Genomic DNA, 23,468 nt, shown 5'->3' with positions numbered 1-23,468 from the left:
GGGGGAGTGTGGGGGGGGGCGGGGTCAGGTTGGGAGGGGATGGGGGGAATCTATAGATATAAACTAAACAATTCTTAATCAAAATTTTATTCTTACCAAGAATTAGCAATTCAGCCATTTTTATACCTTGTGAATTTAAATGAGTAACAAATAACTTGATTTATTTAGGGATTAAGTTAAACAAATTAATATGGCTAGGTATTATTAGGATCTGATTATGCAAAATATTAAGGTAGATTCTGGCAGGTGGAAATACAAATCTTGTGGGGTAAAGTAATGCTGTTGATTTCTCCTCAACAGATGAATGCTCTCTCTCAGATGCTTCTCATGGAGATTAGGGAGGCTTATTTTAGAAAGATGGAGGCATTTATTTCAATGTTTATTTGGGAGGAAAGAAAGGCAAAGTTTTTAAACTTAAATTCACAGAGGAAAGGTCCATCAATGGTGTCCTTAGCCTTTGTTTGCCAGAAGCTGGAATGGGTGACAGGGGATGGATCACTTGGTGATTACCTGTTCTGTTCATTCCCTCTAGGGCACCAGGCACTGGTCACTGTCAAAAGACAAGATATTGGACTAGATGGACCTTTGGTCTGACCCAGCATGGCTGTTCTTATGTTTAAAGCTTTTAAATTAAGTGCAATACTAAAACATGCAGAAGTCTGAAACTTTCAGATCTCAAGAAATCTCAAATATATATTAATTTATCACAAATAAAATCATTCTAGATCCCACATGTGAATTCAACTGCATGAGTAGAGAGAGAACAGCATCTCAAGAATAAAAAGGAAATAGCAAATCTGACTATATTCAAAGTGCTGACAAATGTATAAAATAAATTGAAAAAATAAGAGGGGAAAATTTGCCCCTAATCTGTCAATTATAGTAATGCTGGGCATTTTAGATTGCCAGTGGGACTCTCATGCTTAAAGTTGGGCACATACTTAAGTACCTTGCTGAACTGAGACTATTAGTAGGAAAAACATTTTAGTCAGAAGTATAATTGCTCGTGCCTCTTTAAAGTTCCAAACCACCAAATCCTGATGTGTTCAATAAATTTGTTTCACCCAAATAACAATAAAATCATAATCCCAAGCGGCAACTTCTGCTTTGTGGACCTCTTTACTGATTCTTCCAGTCAGCCCCAGACTATATGGTGTGAAAAACTGCTTGTGAAATGATATAACAAAGCTTTCTGTTGTTCCATTTCCAAGCTATAGTACACCCTTACAATGACTTTCTCAGTGGTTAGGAAACCACATGTTGAAACCTTTTGAGTTCTTGCCTTGACACCAACCAAGCTGCAGGTGGTTCCAATTTTAGACTCATGGCAAAAACCCTACATGGCAGGCTTCCAAGAAAACTGGCAGACTGCAGAAGCTAAACACAATGCTCCAATTTACTATCTTTGGAACAGCTAGTTTGATGTATCAATTAATCTTTGCTGTGTCACTCATACTTTTGCTAAACGGTAATTTAAGGGCTAGTCTGCACTAGACAAATGTGTCGAGGTTAGGTTGCGGTATGTATCTCAACCTGTTCAATTGTGTTAAAAGGCATTACAATGCATCCATGCTAGGAATAATGACATAGGTAGATCAAGGTTAGTTGACACACCTGGACCTCACCTCCACCCGTTTCTCCATGAAGACTAGCTCTCAAATAAATAGTTAATTTTTCTTTAGAGACTGATAAATTTAATAGTAAGCCTACTGGGCCTTTTCATTCTATTTAGTAGTAGGTCCTAAATCCAAAAATCTATATTATGCCTAACTAACTTGCCAGTGTTTGTGTGCTAATGTTCTTTGCTGGGTAGAATCAGGAGTGATCAGTTGTGTGTCATAAACACTACATTGCCATCAGTTAAGGAAGATTCTCCCTTATTCTCAGACATCTGTCTGAGCTTTTTGGAGCATGAGTATCTGAATCCTAACTCTACTATCACTGTGAATTTCTGAGCAGCCTAGTGAGCAGCACAGTGGCAACCAGGAAATCCTAGGCTTGATACATGGCCTAAAGTGGCATTGTCTTCCCTTTTGTTTCATATGTACCCACCACACAGTTAAAAACAACTTGCCAGTACTGAGGTGACTGCATACAGTTAAATCCTCTACTTCTTTTTGTCTTGCTTATTAGGCTCATCTTGAACTTGATATCTTAATTGTATACATTGGATGAAGACAGAGATCATAGAATAGAAAACAGCAGGATTCACTAAGAAATATTGTAAATACAATAGAGAAATCAAATCTTGTGGTGTGGTAAATGTTGATTTTTAAGTGTTTACCACAATAGTTATTGATCTGTTATTGTTATAAAACATTCCCATTTTTAGTTCCATTATTTTAATGATATCTCAATTCCTTGTAGACACATTTTATTAACATTTCCATTTCGAAGTGTAGACCAGCGATGAAAATAATTAACTTCAAGGAACTGTTCTTAATTTTCGTTTCATAAATATTTCACTCTTTGTGCAACTAGCTCCAGAAAATGTTCATGGAAAAAGCAAGCAAAAATTGCTGGTATTTCATTAAATGATTCCTTTGTACAGCACCTAACACAGTGGGGTGCAGGACCATGATTGGGGTTGCTAGGTATGATTGCAGTGCAAATAAACAAATAAATACACATTATTACTACTATTGTTGACTTCAGTGGAAATACCCTAGCAGAGATTTGGAACTTTAAATGGTAGAGACGTGATACACAGATAGTTACATGCAAACACTTCCCACCAGTAAGTGGCTGAGTAACCTGATGCATAGTGTGAGCTGGGAACAATGATTGGTAATTCATAGTGGTCCATCAGAAGAAGACTAATATGCATGTTTAATAAATTCCAGGATAATAAATAACATGCTAGCATCAGGTGCATGCCTCATTAAGTTGGTCCATTTGGGCAGACCAACTTCATAGGAGTGTTGTGAGAAAACATAAGTTAATGTTTTTAATGTGCACTGAAGATGTAAATAGCTATTTATTAATAGTGATTAACAAATATATAAGTGAACTATTTACTATTACACAAAATAATTAATTTTAATATATTATTGTTCAGTATTGATAAATGTAAAATATTAATGATACATTTATTATTGTTAAATATATATTCGTAATAACAATGTTTGATTTGATTACTGTTATGTGTATTATCAGTTAAGCATACTGTCATTGTTCATTTTGTAATTGTATGTGGTTACTATAAAATGTATTACTGATTATTATTAAATGTATGTATTAATTATAAATGTGATTACTATTATTAAGGATTTAAAACATTTCATGTCTGTGTGAGAATTTTAGCCATTGATGTAATGTGCTGGAAATCAAAAGTCTATGGTGCTGATCCAGCAAAAGTGCCTAACTTTAAGCTCTGAGTAGTCTCAATGACTACACTGGGATTAATCACATACTTAAAGTTAGGCATGTGCTTAAGCATCCTGCTGAACAGGACTTTTATAGCCACTTGGGCAGTGCCTACAGTTTTGCTATACACTCTCTGATCTCCATGTCAGTGTGCCTGAGTCCTGTCCTGCAACAATCCCCCTGGAGGACAGCAGAGATGCTCAATGTCCAGGGTCCATTTATTCCTTGGTCTCTTTGCTCAAGCTGCCAGTGAGGGAAGAAATTAGTGCCAAATACTGATGGAATTATGGGTTTTATGGAGAGGACATGAAACTGTTTTTTAATTCCAACTCCTATCACGGAGGCCCCAAAATGTCTGTTGGTAATGACTTTTGGTCTTGACTGACTAAAAAGTGATTCAGATTCTGGCCATGTCACTAATCACCAAAAGTAGTTACCTGCTACAAGTGTAGCTTGAAGTTGCAGATACATGGCTAACCACAAAAAACGCCTATACGCTCCAGGCTGCAGATTCTAATCCCAACCACATCACTAGCTATCAAAGAAATGTTACTTGTTTTGGGTGAATGGTTTGAATCCTGTGGCTACACCAATAAGGGTAGGAGGGGGAGGAAGGCTGCCAGTGACAGGTTTGAAACCCAACCATGTTACTACACCACCAAATAACATTGTATCTTGCAGGTGGGGAGTTCTAGGGCCAGCCATATTGCAAACCACCCAAAGCCATTAACTACGGCAGGTGTTGGGCTCAGTTCCAGATTTAGCCATGTTGCCAACCACCCAAAAGCCTATGTCCTCTGCAGGTGGTGTATTTGGCACCTTGCCATGTTACTAATGAGGCCAAAATCAATACCTGCTGCAGCTGGTGAGCTTGAGAGTCACACCGTTAACCATGTCAAAGCCAATACCTGCTGCAGATGGTGGGCTTGAGACTCAGCCATATCATTAATCATGCCAAAGCCAGTAAGTGGTGCAGGCGATGGGTTTGAGACGTTGCCGTGTCGCTAGCCATGCCAAAGGCAATACCCGCTGCAGGTGGTGGGTTCAAGTCCTGCCTCCAAACTCCCTTTGCTAGCTGTAGGAAAAGTTAGGATACATTGAATACCAGTTTGGACCATTAACTATTTGGCCTTCATCAGGCAGCACAACCCAGGCAGACCGGCTCGCCACAAGGCCCTTAAAAGGCAGCACTGGCCACTTCTAAGTTCCCTGCCCCCAAATCTCCATCTTCCCAGTCATTCCTGGACATGCCAGTGGGATCAACCTAAAAAAAAAAGTCCCCTTCTATAATCAACCTCCCTGCCAGAGAAACCCCCCAAAATTTGTGCCTCAGACAAACTTCCCTATACCAGGTTAGGATGCGCCTTGGTCCCAGTGATGTCACCTCAGTCAGCCAATCAGAAGAAGGCATTGGAGTCGAGGAGGAAATGACGTCACCGTATCCCTCCGCCGGTTCGGTCCCCTTTTTGTGTGTGTGTGTGTGTCTGTTGGTCCTTTCTGTGTGTATCAACCCGCAGCTTCTTTTTTTCGGAAAGGGGGGCAAAAATATTTGGGGGGAGCTCATGCAACCTGCGCTCCCCGCCCGGCCACTTCGCCCTGTAAGAGGTTGTGTGGGGTGCGTGTCACTTTAAGAGCGTGTGCGAGCGAGCCAAGCTCGGCTGAGGAGGAGGCGGCGGCAGCGGCGGGAGACGGAGAGAAAGGTGAGTTGGCGCGAGTCCGTTATGTTGGGGGGGGGCGGACGCTGCAGAATCAATCAGACTCGGGGGGGGGTCACGGGGGGGAGAGGTTGGCGGCGCGCGCGCACGACAAGAATGCGGGTGGCGGTGACCGTTGGAACCGGTTCGAACCGCCCGGGTCTGTGAGCGGGTGGGGGGGTGGGCAGCGCGCGCCGTACACAAAGCGGCCGCCAGACGCGCTTAGCGGGGAGGGAGCGCGAGCCCCGGTGAGGGAGGGATCGGGGTTCCTGAGGGGAGGGGGGAGGAGCTGCTCCCGCTGGGCGGCGGAATATCTACTTGCTCGCTTTCTCGTCTTCGCTGACTGGGGAGGCGGAGTGATCCGCATACCCCTCCTCCCTCTGAAGGGAGGGGAGTGATGCGGCCCCGGCTGCTCCCTCCGCGTCAGCCCCCCGTCCCCTCCCTCTCGGCTGGCTGGAGACGAACATAACGGGTTAAACACTGCACAGAGCAACCCATGCGCCGTCCTAAAGTGCCTCCCACGCTCCCCTCATGCTGGTTCCCGTCGCTGCGGGGAGAAGGATTGCAGACTCCCTTGTCTCCGTGCCTCCCACCCCCTTCCTAGGGCTGCTGCTGGGTGGGCGGCCATGTTGGGCACAGGGATTATTTTCTTTACCTTTTCTTCCCAAGCAGCCACAATAAATGGAAGCTAGTCTGTTTTTATTTCTGGGGGGAAGGTGTCATCCCCATCCTTTTTAATGAAAATGAACTGGGGGAGTCCACCAAGTTGCCTTTGTGATAGTGGGGGGTGGGTTGGCCTTCCTGCTGCTCCCCCTGACCCTCGGAGTGAGCCCCCCTTTGCCTACTCACCTCAACGATGGGGTCCCCTTAGCCTGGCTGTCACTCTCAGAGGATACCCCTTGGCCCAACTGCCTCAATGAGGGGTTGCTCTGGGCATCCTTGCGCTCCACAGAGCGGAGGGGGTCGGGTCTCCTTAGCGTGCAAGCCACTTCCCTCCCAGGGAGTGAGGGTGGCTCCCCTCAGCCTGGCTGCCTCAATGAACGTGGGGGTCCCCATAACATGCTTGTCACTCCTCCCAGCGTGATGTGGAACCATTTAGCTTCTCTGCTGCTTTTCTCCCTTCAGATGGTCTGATATGGGTGGATGTCTGAGAAACCTTGGACACCTGACATTAGGGAATCTTTTAACTTGCCCTCTGCTTACCCCATTTCGCCAGGACGTGGCATGAAGAATACATGGGGATGGGGCACAGACATCAACATCCCACATGCACCAACAACAAGCTCTCTGCTTTATAAACTTGGCAGCAATTGCTGTCACCAAGACACATCAAGCAGGGCACAAGTGACTTATTCTTGCAGGGCTGCCATTCCTTTTGGGGGACATCCTGCAGGCATTTGAGACTAATGGCCCTGCTCCTTTCGATATCCCGCTACCCACTGTCCAGCAGTTTGGAGGTCACAGAAATTAACAATCTGCCTCACAACGTGTATCTCTGCACATTTCTGTATCACACATCAGTGTGAATTACATAAGACACTACTTTCAGAGTAACAGCCGTGTTAGTCTGTATTCGCAAAAAGAAAAGGAGTACTTGTAGCACCTTAGAGACTAACCAATTTATTTGAGCATGAGCTTTCGTGAGCTACAGCTCACTTCATCAGATGTATACCGTGGAAACTGCAGCAGACTTTATATATACACAGAGAATATGAGACAATACCTCCTCCCACCCCACTGTCCTGCTGGTAATAGCTTATCTAAAGTGATCATCAGGTGGGCCATTTCCAGCACTACATGGCTCATCTACCCACCACATCATTCCAGATGGCCTGCAGCCCCTATCTGCTTGGAGCCCCAGTCTTGGTTGGGGTTCTGCAAATGTTATGGTTGCCTGCCCCCCCGCGCTTATGTGTATATATGGATACATTGTGGATTCAGGGATCTGGACACATGAACCCAGTTGAAAGAGAAGGGGAATAATTAGTGTCTGAGTATTAGTGACAGGTTTCAGACTAGCAGCCGTGTTAGTCTGTATTCACAAAAAGAAAAGGAGTACTTGTGGCACCTTAGAGACAAACTTAGAGACTTACTTGAGCATAAGCTTTCGTGAGCTACAGCTCACTTCGTCGGATGCATTCAGTGGAAAATACAGTGGGGAGATTTATATACACTGTATTTTCCACTGAATGCATCCAATGAAGGGAGCTGTAGCTCACGAAAGCTTATGCTCAAATAAACTTGTTAGTCTCTAATGTGCCACAAGTACTCCTTTTCTTTTTGCATATTAGTGATGCTCATAACTACTAACAAAGAGCCCTGTGGAAGTCAGTGGGGTTCTTTTTGGGTCCTCCTGCACAGAGCCATTTGCCAGATCAGTGCCAAAGGTGATGAGCATTTTATAAGAACCTAGACTGAACAGACTTGCAAAGTTCATGGGCAGGCCCAGTCTCCCAGCAAGTCTCTCCCATAGCCTGGATCTCTTATATGACCCCAAAATTATAAGGTGAGACTAGATGCACAAGTATATCAGAAAGCAAGTTAAATATATTTTTTTCTTTTGCAGTTCAAAATGTAAGAGCAGATGATAATTTAATGTACAATAATAATACATTCTTAATTAATAGCTAATTGCACTTGAAAGCCTTTAATAAAACATGTAACAAACCAAAGTGAAAACATTTGTACACATTTTAATATGCTCTTTAAAGTAATCCTGATAGCCAGTGAACTAAAATGAACCACATCAACCGATGAAAAGTAAATTTGCCTTACCATAGACGAGGTAACTGTTAGACTCTGACATATCATACAACTCTCTCCCCCCACGAACTTCACCTGAGGTGCTGTAAAAAGCATCAAAATAGTCATATCAACAACAATCAAAACATCATAAAACCCATTATTGATTCTTTGCTTTTCAACTAATATCCAGTCTGGTATCAGTTTTATATCCAATATCCTGTCTTGGCAAAATACTCCTTAAAGTCAATGGGCGTTTTGCCAGCGTAAGGATTGCAGGATTTGTCTCAATAGCAGAGGAATATATCCTGCCCTAATCATGGGATTAATTTATTATATGTTAAGAAACATACCAGTGCCATCAATTATCATAGCTCTCATAAAGATAAAACATATTCCTTGCCCCTGAATGCTTGCAATCCAAATAGGGGGACAACATACAGAAGACAAGAGCCAAGATGACAGTTTAGGTGAGGGGGGTGTGTAGAGGCAAGAAGGGAGGTGGGATGGAGAGAAGAGATGGGCTTAGAGGAGGGAGAGGGGTTGACTCGATGCATTTATACATTCCGTTTATGTCTAATGTTGTCCTTGATAAAGAACCAAATGAAGCATCGTTAGGGTTTTAGTTTTGTTTTTCAAGTGAGGGGGTTCCATTCTTTTTTTTTACTTTATTTTGTTTTCAGGCCTATCCTGGTCTTGTTTTTTAGTAAATGGGAAAGAAAATATAAATGGCAATTAAATATTAATGCAGGTGATATTTTTTCATACTGAGAAAAACAACAGAGTTGCAGAAGAGGACTGAAATATTAGCTGGGATATATAATAAGTGCTCTTGAATAAAATCTTTGGGAGAAAATCCAGACTGGTGTAAAAAAAGGTGATGAACTTGTTTGGCAAGGAATGTGCACAAAGCTTATATAATTTAGTGTTAAAATTAATCTTCTGGGATACAGGTAATAATCTTGGGTCTAATCCTGCAATTCTTAGTCAAAACTCATTGGATTAGATTCTACACTAGTGAAGGGACAGAGAAAAGGCAGTTTGTGCATCTACTAATTCAACCCTGTTCTCAGCTAGGACAGCCCAAATCGTGCATCTGCTTCAGTAGCTTCTGTGGACACTTTTGTAGGCACAGAATCATCGGGGCACAGGTGTGTGCGGGGCATGCCTCTTGCCCCTGACACACCTCCTCTCCTATCCCCATCCCAAAATGCCCCCTGGTTGAGAGCCTGAGAGCAGTTGCAAAGATCTCCTGGAGAGGCTTTCACCTGTAGTATGGGTCCTTTCCACCAGTTTACCTTAGTTGGCATAAGGGGGGTTGCAGGGCAATGATGAACCAGGGCCTATTGCCTTCAGTGGATATTTTGCCTAAGACTTGCAGGATTTGAGCTCTTTGTGTTCAAACTAAAATTGTTCTGGCATATTCTTTGCAGAGAAATAAATCCAGACTTTTAAATCAGGGTTCATAGGTTTGCTATGTTGTGTTCAGATTAAATTACATTCCTGTTTTAGTGTTATTTCCATGATGAGCATTCAGTCTTAAATTGCAAACAGTGGGCCATGAGTGTAAGATCCCTGTTGGAATAATGCAGAGTTTTGTCTAAAAAATTAATTAACAACATGATATGGTCCAATACTTAGATTTATCATCCCTGCAAGTTCCCTTGTTTTAAAAGATCACTGCCTTCATTTTATATGTGTAAATTCACATGAAGTCAAGTACTTCTCTCACCATGTTTGTTGTATTTGTGAATAAAATTTTTTAAATTAAAATCCACATTTGTGAGCATCGGTGGTGGTGAATGTTGTTTAAAATGACATAATTTGCAATTCATTAATTTGGGGGAGCTGAAAGGTCAGAGACTGGAAATCTTTTTCCATTTTGCTTTGATTCTGGTTTTAATAATGAGGAGAGCTTTATGTTGAGTGAGACAGTATTAACTAGTGGTTGCAGCAGGGACCAGAAGTTAAAGCTCCTTGAGTCTTTTTAATGCTCTTATATAAGTTGCTATATTTGATCTTGGGCAAGTCAATTCACAGCTCCTTGCCTCAGTTTCCCCCATCTATAAAATGGTTATAAAAATACTTCTCTACCTCATGTGGATGATGTGAGGATTAATTAATGTTTGTAAAAAGCTTTGAATTTCTGGAATAAATGATGCTATAGAAATAGAAAATGTTATTTAATCTTAAAACAAAGTTGCTTTTTAACAACCCATAAGGTATGATGGAAATTCACTTGTGATCCAGTATTCTGTCCCCAAGACTGCTTGTGTTGGAGATGATGTCACTATTTAGCAGAAAGTGGGCCACCAGCAGTGGCCTAACAAGTGCTGATTTATATAGATTTTTTGTTTGAAATTAAAAACTTTATTTAAAGCTTATACACCAATAGCATGTCCTATCATGCAAGTTTTCAAGAATACTGTAGAGAGAATCTTGAATTTGCAGTCCTTAAAAAAGTTTTTGTATGGAGAGGCCTGGGGGTGTAACTCATTTTGTGTCAAGTAATGTAGACTTGAGAAAGAAATAGTAAATATATAAGCTCATGACCTAGATATCACTTCAGTGAGCTACAGCTGCCTTATTTTACAGCTGTCATGTAGAATTCAGTACCCACAGGTGCTTCTGATAGTGAAACACATTTGGGACCTGATTCTCTTCACTTACTTACATCTGTATAAATAACTACATTGAAGTTAATGGAGCTACACCAGGATAACACTTATATTAGTTGAGAATCAGGTCCTTAATTTGTGGCCTTTTTTTGGTGGTAGGATTTGAATTAACTGAATTTTGTTTGGTGAGATGCTTTGTAAAGGTTTAAAAATAGCACTAAACTAACAAAGAAAAACTCTTCTTCTTTCTAGTTTTGTCAGGGTTTCTGGAGAAAAATCGCAGTTCATAGTTGTAATATGTTATATCTAATTGTACAGGATGGCAGTTTATTAATTTTAATAAATACAAATTGGAGCCTAGAGCAGATGCCAAATTTCAGCTGAAATTATAAAAGAGACAAGCAGCTTTTTGCTGCTAGGCGAGAAGGAAAAAGACCTTTCTCAAATTTAGGGTGATCTGTCTACTTGGATGCAAATTCAAATTTTTATTGCTGGGTCTCCACCAGTGAAGGTAGCTGGTTTAGCAGAATGTATAATCAAATGCTAATCTTTTTAATACAAGAACATAATGATCATTGGCTTAATGATTTTTTTTTCCTTGTGGTAAAGATGAATATGAGCCATGTTGCTCCACATAAGCCAAAGGGGCCATATTTTGTAATAGTGCCAATTAATTATGTATAATTAATGTACACTGGCTTTCAACACCATAAAGGTCTTTTTCACGTTTCAACTGACAGCGGGGAGGAAATGCATCTAAAATGGTTTATTTCTTGTAGTATATTTAGCACATTTAGTGATTGTTGGGTTTTTTTTGGCATCCATATTTGCAAGCAAGCAATCTGCCTGTTATGAGCTGAAGAGCTAAATGTAGAGTATTTATCACTGGGATTAATCATTTTATTGAGCAAGGGCTTCTTACTTACAAAAATATTCAAGATCAAAGCTATGAAAAACAAAGCTGCTACATTGTAGACGAGAGAAGACATTTTCTTAGTTGAGTTGATATGAACAGATGAAATACCATGCACTTAATGCAAGTTAGTGTCAAAGGAAGCTTGTAGCTACAGTCTCTTTAATGTTTTACTTTAGCATCTTTTGAATAATTATGAGGTGTTGAATTATGTATTCTTAATCATGCGTGGAAAGATTTCCTTAATGTAATTTTAAACTTCATAGCTTTTGCCTTAGTGGATAGACATACCATGCATGCTTACAGACAGCCCCCCAAACTGAAGCAAATACTCACCAGCAACCACACAACAGAACCACTAATCCAGGAACCTGTCCTTGCAACAAAGCCCATTGCCAACTGTGTCCACATATCTATTCAGTGGACATCATCATAGGAACTAATCACATCAGCCACGCTATCAGAGGCTCGTTCACCTGCACATCTACCAATGTGATATATGCCATCGTGTGCCAGCAATGCCCCTCTGCCATGTACATTGGCCAAACCGGACAGTCTCTACGTAAAAGAATAATTGGACACAAATCAGACGTCAAGAATTATAACATTCAAAAACCCATCGGAGAACACTTCAATCTCTCTGGTCACTCGATTTCAGACTTAAAGGTCGCAATATTAGAACAAAAAGACTTCAAAAACAGACTCCAGTGAGAGGCTGCTGAATTTGGAATTAATTTGCAAGCTGGACACCATTAAATTAGGCTTGAATAAAGACTGGGAGTGGATGTGTCATTACACAAAGTAAAACAATTTCCCCATGTTTATTTTCCCCCCCCTACAGTTCCTCAGGCGTTCTTGTCAGCTGCTGGAAATGGCCCATCTTGATTATCACTACAAAAAGTTTTTTTCTCTCCTGCTGGTAATAGCTCACCTTACCTGATCACTCTTGTTATAGTGTGCATGTTAACACCTATTGTTTCATGTTTTCTGTATATAAAATCGTCCTACTGTATTTTCCACTGTATGCATCTGATGAATGATGAATCTGGCTGGGATGATTTAGTTGGGGTTTGGTCCTGCTTTGAGCAGGGGCTTGGACTAGATGACCTCCTGAGGTCCCTTCCAACCCTGATATTCTGTGATTCTATGAAGTGGGCTGTAGCCCACGAAAGCTTATGCTCAACTAAATTTGTTAGTCTCTAAGGTGCCACAAGTACTCCTGTTCTTTTTGCGGATACAGACTACCACGGCTGCTACTCTGAGATCTGACTAAAAGAAAAGGAGTACTTGTGGCATCTTAGAGACTAACCAATTTATTTGAGCATGAGCTTTCGTGAGCTACAGCTCCCTTCATCTGACTGTCTGTCTTAAATATTTATAAAGTGCCCATCAATATAATGTCTAGGCACTGTTGCTCATTTAGTACGGAGTAATACGACTCCATACAAATGGTTACTATTTTAAGTGTCACCATTCTTTTATTATCTCAGAGGAGCTTTATCCAAGAAGTATTGCATGGAATTCTTTTCTAGATGTTTCTAAGAGGATGAATATTTAAAATCACAAATATGCAGGCATTGGTTAATTGAGACAGTGACCTACTAGAAACATGCATAGATCTATCTCACGTTTTTGGATTTTTTAAAATCAGTTCAAATGTAATTATTATAAATTTGTATCAAATGAGAGAAAAAAAATGGTATTTAGGACATATGGAGTCTTATTTCTCACTGCTATGCAGAGCTTAAAGGTAGATTGATGCTGCAGAGCCTTCTTTTGTTTTATTTGTCAGGGTGTGTTTCCTTCTCTTTTGTCATCCAGAAATGATTCTTATTTTGAATGAGGGGGAGTTTCGTCTTGCAGTTAATGCAGTGCAGTAGGACTTTGGAGACCTGGATTCTATTTCTGACTGTGCCAAAGACTTCCTGTGGAATATTGGGCATGTCACTTTGAGTCTTAGCATCTTTAAAATGAGGACAATATTTCCCTACCTTCTGGGGTTATTAAGATAAATACATTAGTAATGTTTCTGAAATGCTCAGATACTATGGTGGTTATTGCTTTGTAGCGATACTTAAATAATAGAAGTAGCAGAGATGATATAATTCAACAGAATAATTTACTTAAGAAAAATAGTTTTCCCTTGAAAGTGATACTGGAGCTGGTTCCATATTGTGAGAGATCGTCACTTAAGTTTTTATGAAAAACACTTGTTTAATTCATTTTAAAGGAATATAGAAGCCTAACGTAGCAACTCTAATGTACAGTTAGCCAAGTGCATGATGATGAGTTATGGATTTTTTTCTAATATTTTATTTGACAATTAAGATTACCTTGTTATTTTTAACCAATCAGCTGTTCATTTGTTGTATTTTCCCGTTGGTTACCAGGTTTTTTATTCACTGAACAAGCTTCTTTTAAGCAAATATTTGTATGAGTTCAGTGGACATATGGAATAATGGAGTTACTGAATGGACACGTGCTTAAACAGATGTAAAGGAGATTGGTTCTAAATTGGAATAACTTGGCTGAAATAGTATGTTAAATTTCATAAACTTTTTGTTAATTATTCTGTCAGGAGAAAAAAGAGTAAACTAGTAAGGTAAATTGATCATTTTTCTTAGTATGGATTCTTATAGCAACAACTACATAAATGCACTTGCTTGTTATTTGCTAGATATGCAAGAAATGCAGTAGTAGCCATTTTGTTGATGAATGTGTACAATTTCAAATCCTCATTCTGTTCTCTTTCTTTTACTTACCTCCCAGTGGAGTTGTGACCTGTCTTTGTCATGTAATTTAACATACTTGTCTAGAGTTTCTGGTATCCTATAAACAGTCTTTGATTAACAGAGAAAGAAGTGAAGAACAAAGAAACTCAAAATATTATAGATAGATGTGATGAGTAAAGGCCCAGTCCTGAAAACCCTTAGTTATGTGAATGATCCTTGCTCAGACATGGCCGGTTATAGCAACCACCACACCTCCCCTCCTGCCGAGGAGCCACATGGCTCCCCACACCTGCTTCTCTCCTTGGGAAACCTTGTATCAATCCAGCACTTTTCACAAGCACTAAATCCACAGGGTTTTCAAAATGGATGTGTACTGACGTGCAAATTTATCTACTTAAATAATTAAAATAAAGAGTCACGCATGGAGCTGCACAAAACTTGGCTGCTGAGTGCTTGCTAATGAAAAATTACCATTTTGAAACCGTGTATCCAGTTCTTTAAGCTTCCCTATCCCCAATGGAATATGAACACTACATTTTACACCAAGTGCCACATTTTGCACTTTTTTTTTAAATAAAAGGATCTCAGATATATGCCATGTAAACTTCTCACAATATGTAATGACAATCTGTTTTCCTACTAATAGATATTTGTTTCAGATTTAATGCCTATTTTATATCAATCTATTAATTTTGCAAAGAGTTGTCACTTCAGGTTATATTTTTAAATACATGTAAACATATGTTTTAAGAATGATTTAAAAAAAAGATATTTAGAGGAAGCCCATATCTCTGGTCATGTGCAACAGCTTGTTTTTTACTTCAATACCCAGCTGTCTTACAGATATGAAAGTGGGGAAAAGCAGGGGCTACTGCTATTACTCTGAATAAAACTGTATGTGACCTAGTTAAGCTTCTAATCAGGTCTGTGAACTAATATTAAAAGATAAAATCGTTCAGTACTTTCCCCAAGTTGATTTTCATGCTTAACCACATACCGCTGTGTTGTCCTAACAACCTAACCCTCTTGAGTTCCTCTGTTTTTTAATGTAATTACAGAGTATTTGTTGTATCCCGTAACTCATTGTTTCCTTGTGTATAGTCTTATTTAGGCTTCAGTCCTGCAAACAATTGTGGTATAACTTTACTCACGTGACCTTTGTGGAGTTGGTTCATGTGCTTACTACCCAATCTTTGGGTTGGGGGGGGAAGTCCCATTCAAGTCAGTATTGCTACTCCTTTTTTGACTGAAGTGGTAGCCAAATTTCAGGATTCTGAGGGGTTGTTTCTTTTCGGATAAATTGATGATAGAGTCTGGTGTCTTTGGTGCAATCCTGTTTATTTACAAAGAATGTACAACATTCTGCTTCCCTGAATGCAGGAGGAACCAAACAACGGGAAATGGTTTCTTTTGTTCACAGTTCCAAGCCCCTTTCCAGTCAGCACCACTTAACCCAAAAGCTGTCTTCCAAGGCTTCTCTCAGGGCTGTGCCGGTTCTGGATGTATTCTTCGCCACTTCAGAGTCTGTCTGTTCTGGTGCTTCTGCGTATCTCTCTGACACTCACATTTCCCCTCAGTACCTACCAGAATGCTCAGTCCCTGCATTTGCTATCAGCCTTCAGGAAGACCCCTTAGGCAGCATGGTCCAGTCACTTTCCTGGCTTGCCTTGCTCTTCAGCTCACAGGTGGTGGTTTCCATTGTTTCAATTATCAGTAAACAAAGGATCATTTAATGGTTTCCACATTTAGCCTGAATGGAAGGTGTTTAGTACACCCATTGACCCCACCCAGCAGACAGATACTCATAAGCAATCATGACTGAGTATTTGGATGCATTAAAAACCATTCTCCTTTAGACAATTGCATTCGATTTGAGTTATGTCCTGAAGTTTGAGAGAGATACAACTTTTGTTTGGCTAGAACTTTGATTTTATAAGGAGTAAAATGACTGTAGCTCAATGATCTGACTTACATTTACAGTACCACTATGATTACTTAATCTGTGGTAGACTACATAAAATTAAAATTGCCTTACAACAGTAAGCTAATGAAAACCTTGGTCTGTATTTAAGCATTCTGGTCAGCTCTGTTTCTGTGGCTATTGATAACACAGATTGTCTGTAAATGAGCTGGATTACTTTCTTGCTTGTCTTCTATTGTCAGCTGTTTACTTTGGCCAATCTGTCTCAGAATGTTTCTCATCAGATTTAGTGGCTGTCAAATGGTGGTAGAGATGACAAAATGCAATCACAACAGTCTCCTCTTCCACCAAAATACAATCAAGAGGAGAAAAATCCTTTCTGCAAGTGTGAAGCCTCATTTAGCTATGCTACAGAACTGCCACTTGTTCTGCTTTCAGCCCATTAAGGCCATGTCTACACTATCCCTGTGTGAAACCCTCCCCCGCCCCCAAGGGACATAAATTTCACCAGCTTAAGTGGTGATATGCACAGTGCTGTGTCAGTGGGAGAGCTTCTCCCATTGACATAGCTACCCCCACTCATTGAGGTGGTTTTATTATGTCGACAGGGGAGCTCTCTCCCATCGGCATAGAGCAGCTTCACAAATGATCTTACAGCGGCGCAGCTGTATAAGCACAGCTGTGCCTCTGTAAGCTTGCTAGTGTAAAGAGAAAAGGAGTACTTGTGGCACCTTAAGAGACTAACCAATTTATTTGAGCATGAGCTTTCGTGAGCTACAGCTCACTTCATCAGATGCATACCGTGGAAACTGCAGCAGACTTTATATACACACAGAGAATATGAAACAATACCTCCTCCCACCCCACTGTCCTGCTGGTAATAGCTTATCTAGTGTAGACATGGCCGTAAATGTGCCATTGAATTGAATTGAATTTTTTGGCGAACCATATGTCACGAAAGCTCATGCTCAAATAAATTGGTTAGTCTCTAAGGTGCCACAAGTACTCCTTTTCTTTTTGCTAATTCCTGCTAAATGAAACAACACAGAGCTAGTTCTATGAGAAAGATGCTTCCATTTTGCTTGGCCCAAGAGATATCAAGGTGTAAAGCCCTATTAGAGGCCTATATGTAGAATTGAACAGTAATAATAAAAATCAATGATTTAAAAAAAATTGATTTTTTTAATTTAAATCGGATTTTTTTATAATGCTTTTTGAGGGAAAAAAGCTGTCTAAAGATAGTTTTAATTAAGGTACATTATAACTCAAAGGTATCTCATCATGGAATAGGGATTATAAATGCTAATTCTATAGTATAAGACAATATATTCATGTAAAGTTTAAGAAAAAAATTATAAATGAGTTCCAATTGTTCATGGATTAGGGACCCAATTTTATGGGATTCCAGGGGCTTCTGTATAGATTACTTAGGTTAATCTTTCTGTCTACCCAATGGGACTAAGTGGTCCGTCTAGAAAATACCATCAGAGATGCTTAGTTTTGCAGTTCTCAAATTGTGGATTTGTGTCTCCAGAGATAACATGCTTGTTAACAGCAAAAATGTTTTTAAATAAATGAATACATAATATATAGAGGTGAGAAATAGTTAAATAAAACAATTCAAATGTCTGTCTGGTGATGTTCTCCTCCTAATACAGCATGGCAAGAAATTCCTCCAAACATTAATTATTAACCTGTTGAATTGGAGATAGTTCACCTCCCAGTGACTTCATAAATATCTGCTTCAATTACCTTTTGGTAAATAAAATAACCAACCAACCAATCATTCATTTTCTGATATAGCTGTAAAACTAATCTGAAACATTTTCAAAATAAATCCTTTTAAAAATGTATGTTGTGTACCTTCTAAAAATGAAACCTACATCTATCTCTGAGTTGTGAAGAATATGTATTAAGGTTATAACAACCAACAAGAATGCACTTTTATGTAGAAATCCAAGATTAAATAGAGTCTTCCTGATGAGTGATTTTAAATCATGAAATCCACCCTAATGAGAACCAGCTTTTTGGAGGCCTGATATTGACACTTGTCTTACCATCTGAGAAGAGACATTCTTTGTGATTCTAGAGGCTAATATCAAAAACTGTAAAGCAGTTTACATCTTGTTTTAATTCTGGCTTGATAGTCTGGATGTTTACTTAACAACTTAAAGATGTACAATCTCTATAAGTGTTAGTATTGCACTCCTAAATGTCACTGAGGTCTAAATTAAGTATAACCACACCGGAAAAAGACGTGGCCATTGTTATAGACAGCTCACTGAGAACTTCTCTCTGGTGTGCAGTGGTGGTCAAAAAAGCAAACAAAATGTTAGGATGTATAAAGAGTGGAGTAGATAATACTGAAAAATATAATACCACTGTATAAATCCATGGTACACCTTCAGTTGTATTGCTGTGTTCAGTTCTGGTCCCCGTATCTCAAAAAGATGAAGAAGAAATTGGAGCTCAGAGAAGTGACAAAAATGATTAGCAGAAAGGAGAGAGTTCCACATGAGGAGACATTAAAATGGTTGGAATTGTTTACTTTAGACAAAATATAGGTAAGGGGGGACATGATAGAGGTATAGAAAATGAGTGGTGTAGAGAAGGTGAGTTAGACATTCCAATTTACAATTCTTCTAATATAAAATCAGTGAATTGGAAAGGAAATAATTATAAGACTGATAACAGGAAATCCACTCTTTTTAAAACTAGCTTATAATCGACATGTGGAACTCTTTGCCACAAGGAAGCATAGTGTGGACAGAGATGGCTATAGGAGCCTGCTGGGGAATTATGGCTGTGAAAGTCTGCTAGTGGGGAGCTGAGGAGGGTTCAGGGCGGGGATGGGGAGCAGAGGCCTGCATTTTTATGTGTTCACATCTTGTATGCATTTAAAATTGAAGTTTTCAGCCTGCAGTTGTCACACACATACTGAGGGTGGTCAGGGAGTGCTCAAAAACCAGAATATAGACCAAAAATCATTATTATTTTTTAAATCTCCTGATTTTTAAAAAATGAATTTGGGGATTCTGGGTCAAGATTTTTGAACCTTCAGGGTGGCAGCATAGGCACTGGGGGGAGGAGCAGGGGCAGGAAGAGGCGGGGCGGGAGTGGAGGCTTGGGGGGCGGGGCCTGGGGCAGAATAGGGGCAGGCACCCCCTGGGAACTGAGGAATTTGACATCTATGTTTGGCAGTACTGAAACAGAAACGTAAAGATTTGAAAGCCTGATGTTTTAAGGTAAAAACAGTTTTCGTTTTAAAGTGGGAACAAACAGATCCATTTCAAGTAGCATGTGGATTAAATTTAAAACACAAGAAAGAAAAATGTAATTTGCAGTTCCAAGTTTCACATTTTCCCCCACCCCAGTGAAGAAATAATGGACATTACTAGTGGATCTGGAATTAGGATTCTTTGTCTAATGAGACTTTTGCTGTCTGACGAAATCTAGTTTTTTCAACACCCAATAAAGGGTTTTTCCTCTCTTCCCTTTACAGAATGGCAGACACAGACCTTTTTATGGAATGTGAGGAGGAGGAGCTGGAGCCATGGCAGAAAATCAGTGATGTGATTGAAGATTCTGTTGTTGAAGATTATAATTCAGTTGATAAAACTGCTACGGGTAATACTCTATTTTAATATAGAGTTATGCAAGATATGGATGTTGTATAGCACAGTATTTATACTTAACTAATCACTGTAGTTTCCCTGTATGTGGTGTTCAGTAAATATTTAGCTATCAAATAATAAATATATTAAAACACACATTTTCTGAACAGTTAGAAATTCCTGATATATGAAAGCTCTGTTCACAGTTATATGGCTCTGCGGGAGCTGACGTTCTGGTGATACTTCAGCAGACTGGACCTCCTCTTATTAAGAGGCAGGAAATGCAGTTTAACTATGGAATTAATGTGGAATTAGAGATTTTCAAAGTTATTTGAAGGTATGATTTGTTTTTTGGGAGGAGGAAACTTTGGTTAACAGTTGTTTGTCTATTGTTAAATCAATCAAAGTGATTGTTTTAAAAAGTACTCAGTTTATAATTTATGTAAGAATAATAGATTAAATAACACTATGTGTGTGTCTATATATAGTGCTTTACATTTTACAAAGTACTTTTGCAAATGTTACTCCTAAGTAGTATGCTCATTCCAACAGCTTTGAAAGTCTGACTCCCGCTAATTTCAACAGCAGACTGCATTTCCTATATCCTAACCCAGTGGTTCTCAAACTTTTGTACTTGTGACCCCTTTCACATAGAAAGCCTCTGAGTGTGACCCCTCCTTATAAATTAAAAACACAATTTTTATATATTTAACACCGTTATAAATGCTGGAGGCAAAGTGGGGTTTGGGGTGGAGGCTGACAACTCGCGACCCCTCATGTGACCCCCTGAGGGGTCCCGACCCCCAGTTTGAGAAACACTATCCTAACCTATATTGTCAGACTGTCAAGATGGCAACCTGTTTGACTGTTAATTACTTTTTAAAATCACTTTATTTCCCTATTTTAACTGATTTTTGGCCTTGCAAGTACATGTATGCTTAACTTTAAACACCTAAGTAGTTCTGTTGATTTCAAAACATGCATGCTTGAAGGATCTCAAGTCCTTACTGTATTTAATTAAATTTGATTATTAGAATATCTTTTTATTATATTGTTGTTTTTCTTTAAGAGAGAAATGTTAAGACTAATTTAAAGGGACTTAATAGGTAGATACACCTCTTCTCATTTTTCAGTTTTGATTTAATAGTTCCAGTTATAATTACCCAATCTAGGTATTTGTATAAGAGTGATGCATCATAAATATTGACTTGAACTGTTATGAACATGTTGAAGGGGGCTGGATATAAAGTGATAAATATTGAAATTGGGTAATTATCACTAGATGATAATTGATTTAAAATTCAAGAGTAGATGTAATATGAATAAAATCAAAAAATATTTACTCAGTATCCTTCTGGTTCATCCCAAATTCTTGAGTCTGGTGTGGGTTGTTGTTTTTTTTAAGTCCTTTCCTAGCTGTGCTTGTGGGTGGAACAGACTGGCATATTTAATAAATTAGTCTTTTGTTTGGCTATTTGAATTGCTTTTGCTTGGCCTTTTGGCTAAGATCAAGAATAGCATCAGTTTAATAGTATGCCATCCAATCCTAAACCAAACTTCGCACCCCTTGATAATCTGTACCTTATTCCCTGATAACCAGAAACTTCTATGCTTAAACTCTGTAGCGTTTTCTTTTTATTTTAACATAATCTTAATAAAATTATTAAATCTGGTACTTCTAGGGACTATCTTGTGCTTTAGTTCAGGGGTAGTTGGCCTATTGCATCTTTAACTACTGTGAGCCTAAGTTCTAATCCTGTTACGCGATGCTCTGGAAGTGTTCCTGGCAGCTAATTCTTTTTTAATTTCTTTGGACTAGCTGCTTTTTGCATCTTGTTGTTAACATGGGATATTTGGGGAAGGATTCAACACCAGGGCTTTAACAAGAAACCACAAGCTAGTAGATGCTGGGTATATTGGTAGGTGAGTAGGATAAGACAGTGCCTCCTAAGGGAGGGTATAGTTCTGCTGCTTTTTGGTGCCATCTGCTTCTTCATGCTCTTCTGGCCGGAGCAGAGCAAGAGGGAGATTTCTGTGGCAGACAGAGTGGCATCAGCAAGGAGAAAATGATTCAGTAGGGGATGGGGAATAATCTGTTTTAGCAAATCAGTAACAATGGCCTTGAACTGGCCAAATGCCTTTTTTTGCTTGTGTTGCTTGGTAGGAAATACTGAGCTAAGAAAACAGGATACCTGAAACTACAGGTTTTGCTTAGTGTAATACAACAGCAGTATGCCCAAACAGCTTGCTGTTATGGCATCTCTGCAAACATTGTAGTGTCTCTGTGTTATTTTTTTAAATGTGACTGTGAAATTCCTTCCTGGCAGTTTCAGTGAGTCTGCAGCCTGTTTCTGCCCCTCTGCCGATTGTTGCCCATGCATCCATAGGAGGTAATCTCTCTACAGCTACATCGGTCAGTAGCAGTGGGGCTCAAAACAGTGACAGTGCTAAGAAGACACTAGTGACGCTGTTTGCAAACAACAATGGTAAGCAGAAATGCTTTCAATATTTTATGGGTGTGGGTGTTCAGGGGGAGATGTTAGGCCACAATGGTAGCTATGTGCTCTTGTGCTTGTGATCCGGTGAGATTTCACAAGCTAAGTAGGAATGGGTCAAGTTAGTACTTGGATGGGAGAACTCTTTTAAAAACTCTAGGTTCTTTGAGTGCTGTCCCTGTGGGTGCTCCACTTCAGATGTTGGTGCATCGCGGAGCCGCTGATCGGAGATTTTTGGTGGCAGTGCCTGGTCGGGACATGTGTGGGCAGTAGCTGTCTCACTGTAGCGTTGGCACTTCATCTAGCGCTCATGCGACGCCAACCCCCTCAGTTTCTTCTCAACCATCCTTGGCTGCAGATAGAGCTCCAACGGCCGTGTCAGAAATTTACCTAGAAAACTGTTTCTAATCTTATTGTTAAGTTTAATTTCCAGTAGTTAGTTAGTCTTAGGTTTCTGTTTAATTACTTAGACTTTCCCCATTTAAAAAAAAAAAAAAAAAATCTTGGAAAGCCTTTCCTCTTCGTTTCTGTCTCTTTGTACCATGACAAAATTGGACAACGAAAATGCCTGGCTTTTTGGGTTTTAAACACTGCACTTCACGTAAGGACGCTATGCCTGTCTCCGATGGACACTCACAGTATGTCTGTTGCCTGAGGGAGATGCACATCCCTCAAAAATGCAACCATTGGAGCAACTTTACAGCCAGAGTGAGGAGGCATAGGGAGCTCAGACTTAAAAGGATCCTTATGGAGAAATCCCTAACACCACCATCTACCTTGGAAAAACCCTATCATGGATTCTTCAGGTGCCTCCTCGCTGGACAGAGCGAGTTCCCTTTTCTCCAGAAAATTGAGGAAGAGGGAGGCATCTCCAACCCATGGAGATCCACTGAAGAGGAAATGTTCTGTAGCATGATCATTACCCTCGGTGCCGATGGCCAGTGGGGTGACCACATTTGATGCTCCAGGCACCTCCGCCACCGTCCGTATTGGGACCTCTGCCGGCAGAGATAAGGAGTCAAGTAGTTGGCACAAATCAGCCTCCTCCTCCACGGCATCGAATACACCGAGGAAGGACACAGTGCCAATAGCGCCTCTGATTACCATGCCACCTCTATCGGTGCCGCATGCTGCGGAGCTGAAGCCTGAATGCACTAAGTCGGCACCAATCAAGGCTACGCAAAAGCCTGCGGTACTGACAGGGCCGACCTCACAGGCCTCTACACATAAGAGCACGGCACCGATGCCCATTGCACCACACTTCCTTGCTCAATCAGCTGACACTGAGATAGCATCCAAGTCTGGGTGAGCTATACTTGACACCAACGGTTCTCCGGTGCTGATTGCACTGGTACAGACGTACTCACCTAATG

General features: G+C 40.1%; 1 protein-coding gene and 1 long non-coding RNA gene across 11 annotated transcripts in view; one reads left to right on the top strand and one right to left on the bottom strand.

Annotated features, from left to right (window-relative positions):
* Nucleotides 1-89: 89 nt before the first annotated feature.
* On the bottom strand, nt 90-6,071 carry LOC125625624 (uncharacterized). Its single transcript, XR_007353597.2, has 3 exons — nt 5,910-6,071; nt 4,275-4,441; nt 90-550 (listed from the first exon to the last, which is right to left on the bottom strand). It is a non-coding gene; the product is annotated as an uncharacterized LOC125625624 (long non-coding RNA).
* The window catches only part of POGZ (pogo transposable element derived with ZNF domain), a 59,802-nt gene continuing 41,118 nt past the window's right edge, over nt 4,785-23,468 (top strand). For 4 of the 10 annotated variants that reach the window (XM_048827925.2, XM_048827927.2, XM_048827923.2 and 1 more), the window contains exons 1-3: nt 4,785-5,066; nt 19,489-19,613; nt 21,928-22,086. In XM_048827925.2, coding sequence (XP_048683882.1) covers nt 19,490-19,613; nt 21,928-22,086 — 283 coding nt within the window. In that variant the 5' untranslated portion in view covers nt 4,785-5,066; nt 19,489. Of the gene's footprint in view, nt 5,067-19,488; nt 19,614-21,927; nt 22,087-23,468 lie in introns of those variants that run through there. The other 6 variants (XM_048827926.2, XM_048827924.2, XM_048827921.2 and 3 more) reach the window with 2 other exon arrangements.

Source organism: Caretta caretta, chromosome 24 (genome assembly GCF_965140235.1).
Source record: "Caretta caretta isolate rCarCar2 chromosome 24, rCarCar1.hap1, whole genome shotgun sequence".
Lineage (NCBI taxonomy): Eukaryota > Metazoa > Chordata > Testudines > Cheloniidae > Caretta > Caretta caretta.
The sequence above is the reverse complement of the archived record's forward strand: the minus strand, read 5'-3'. Positions and strand labels throughout refer to the sequence as shown.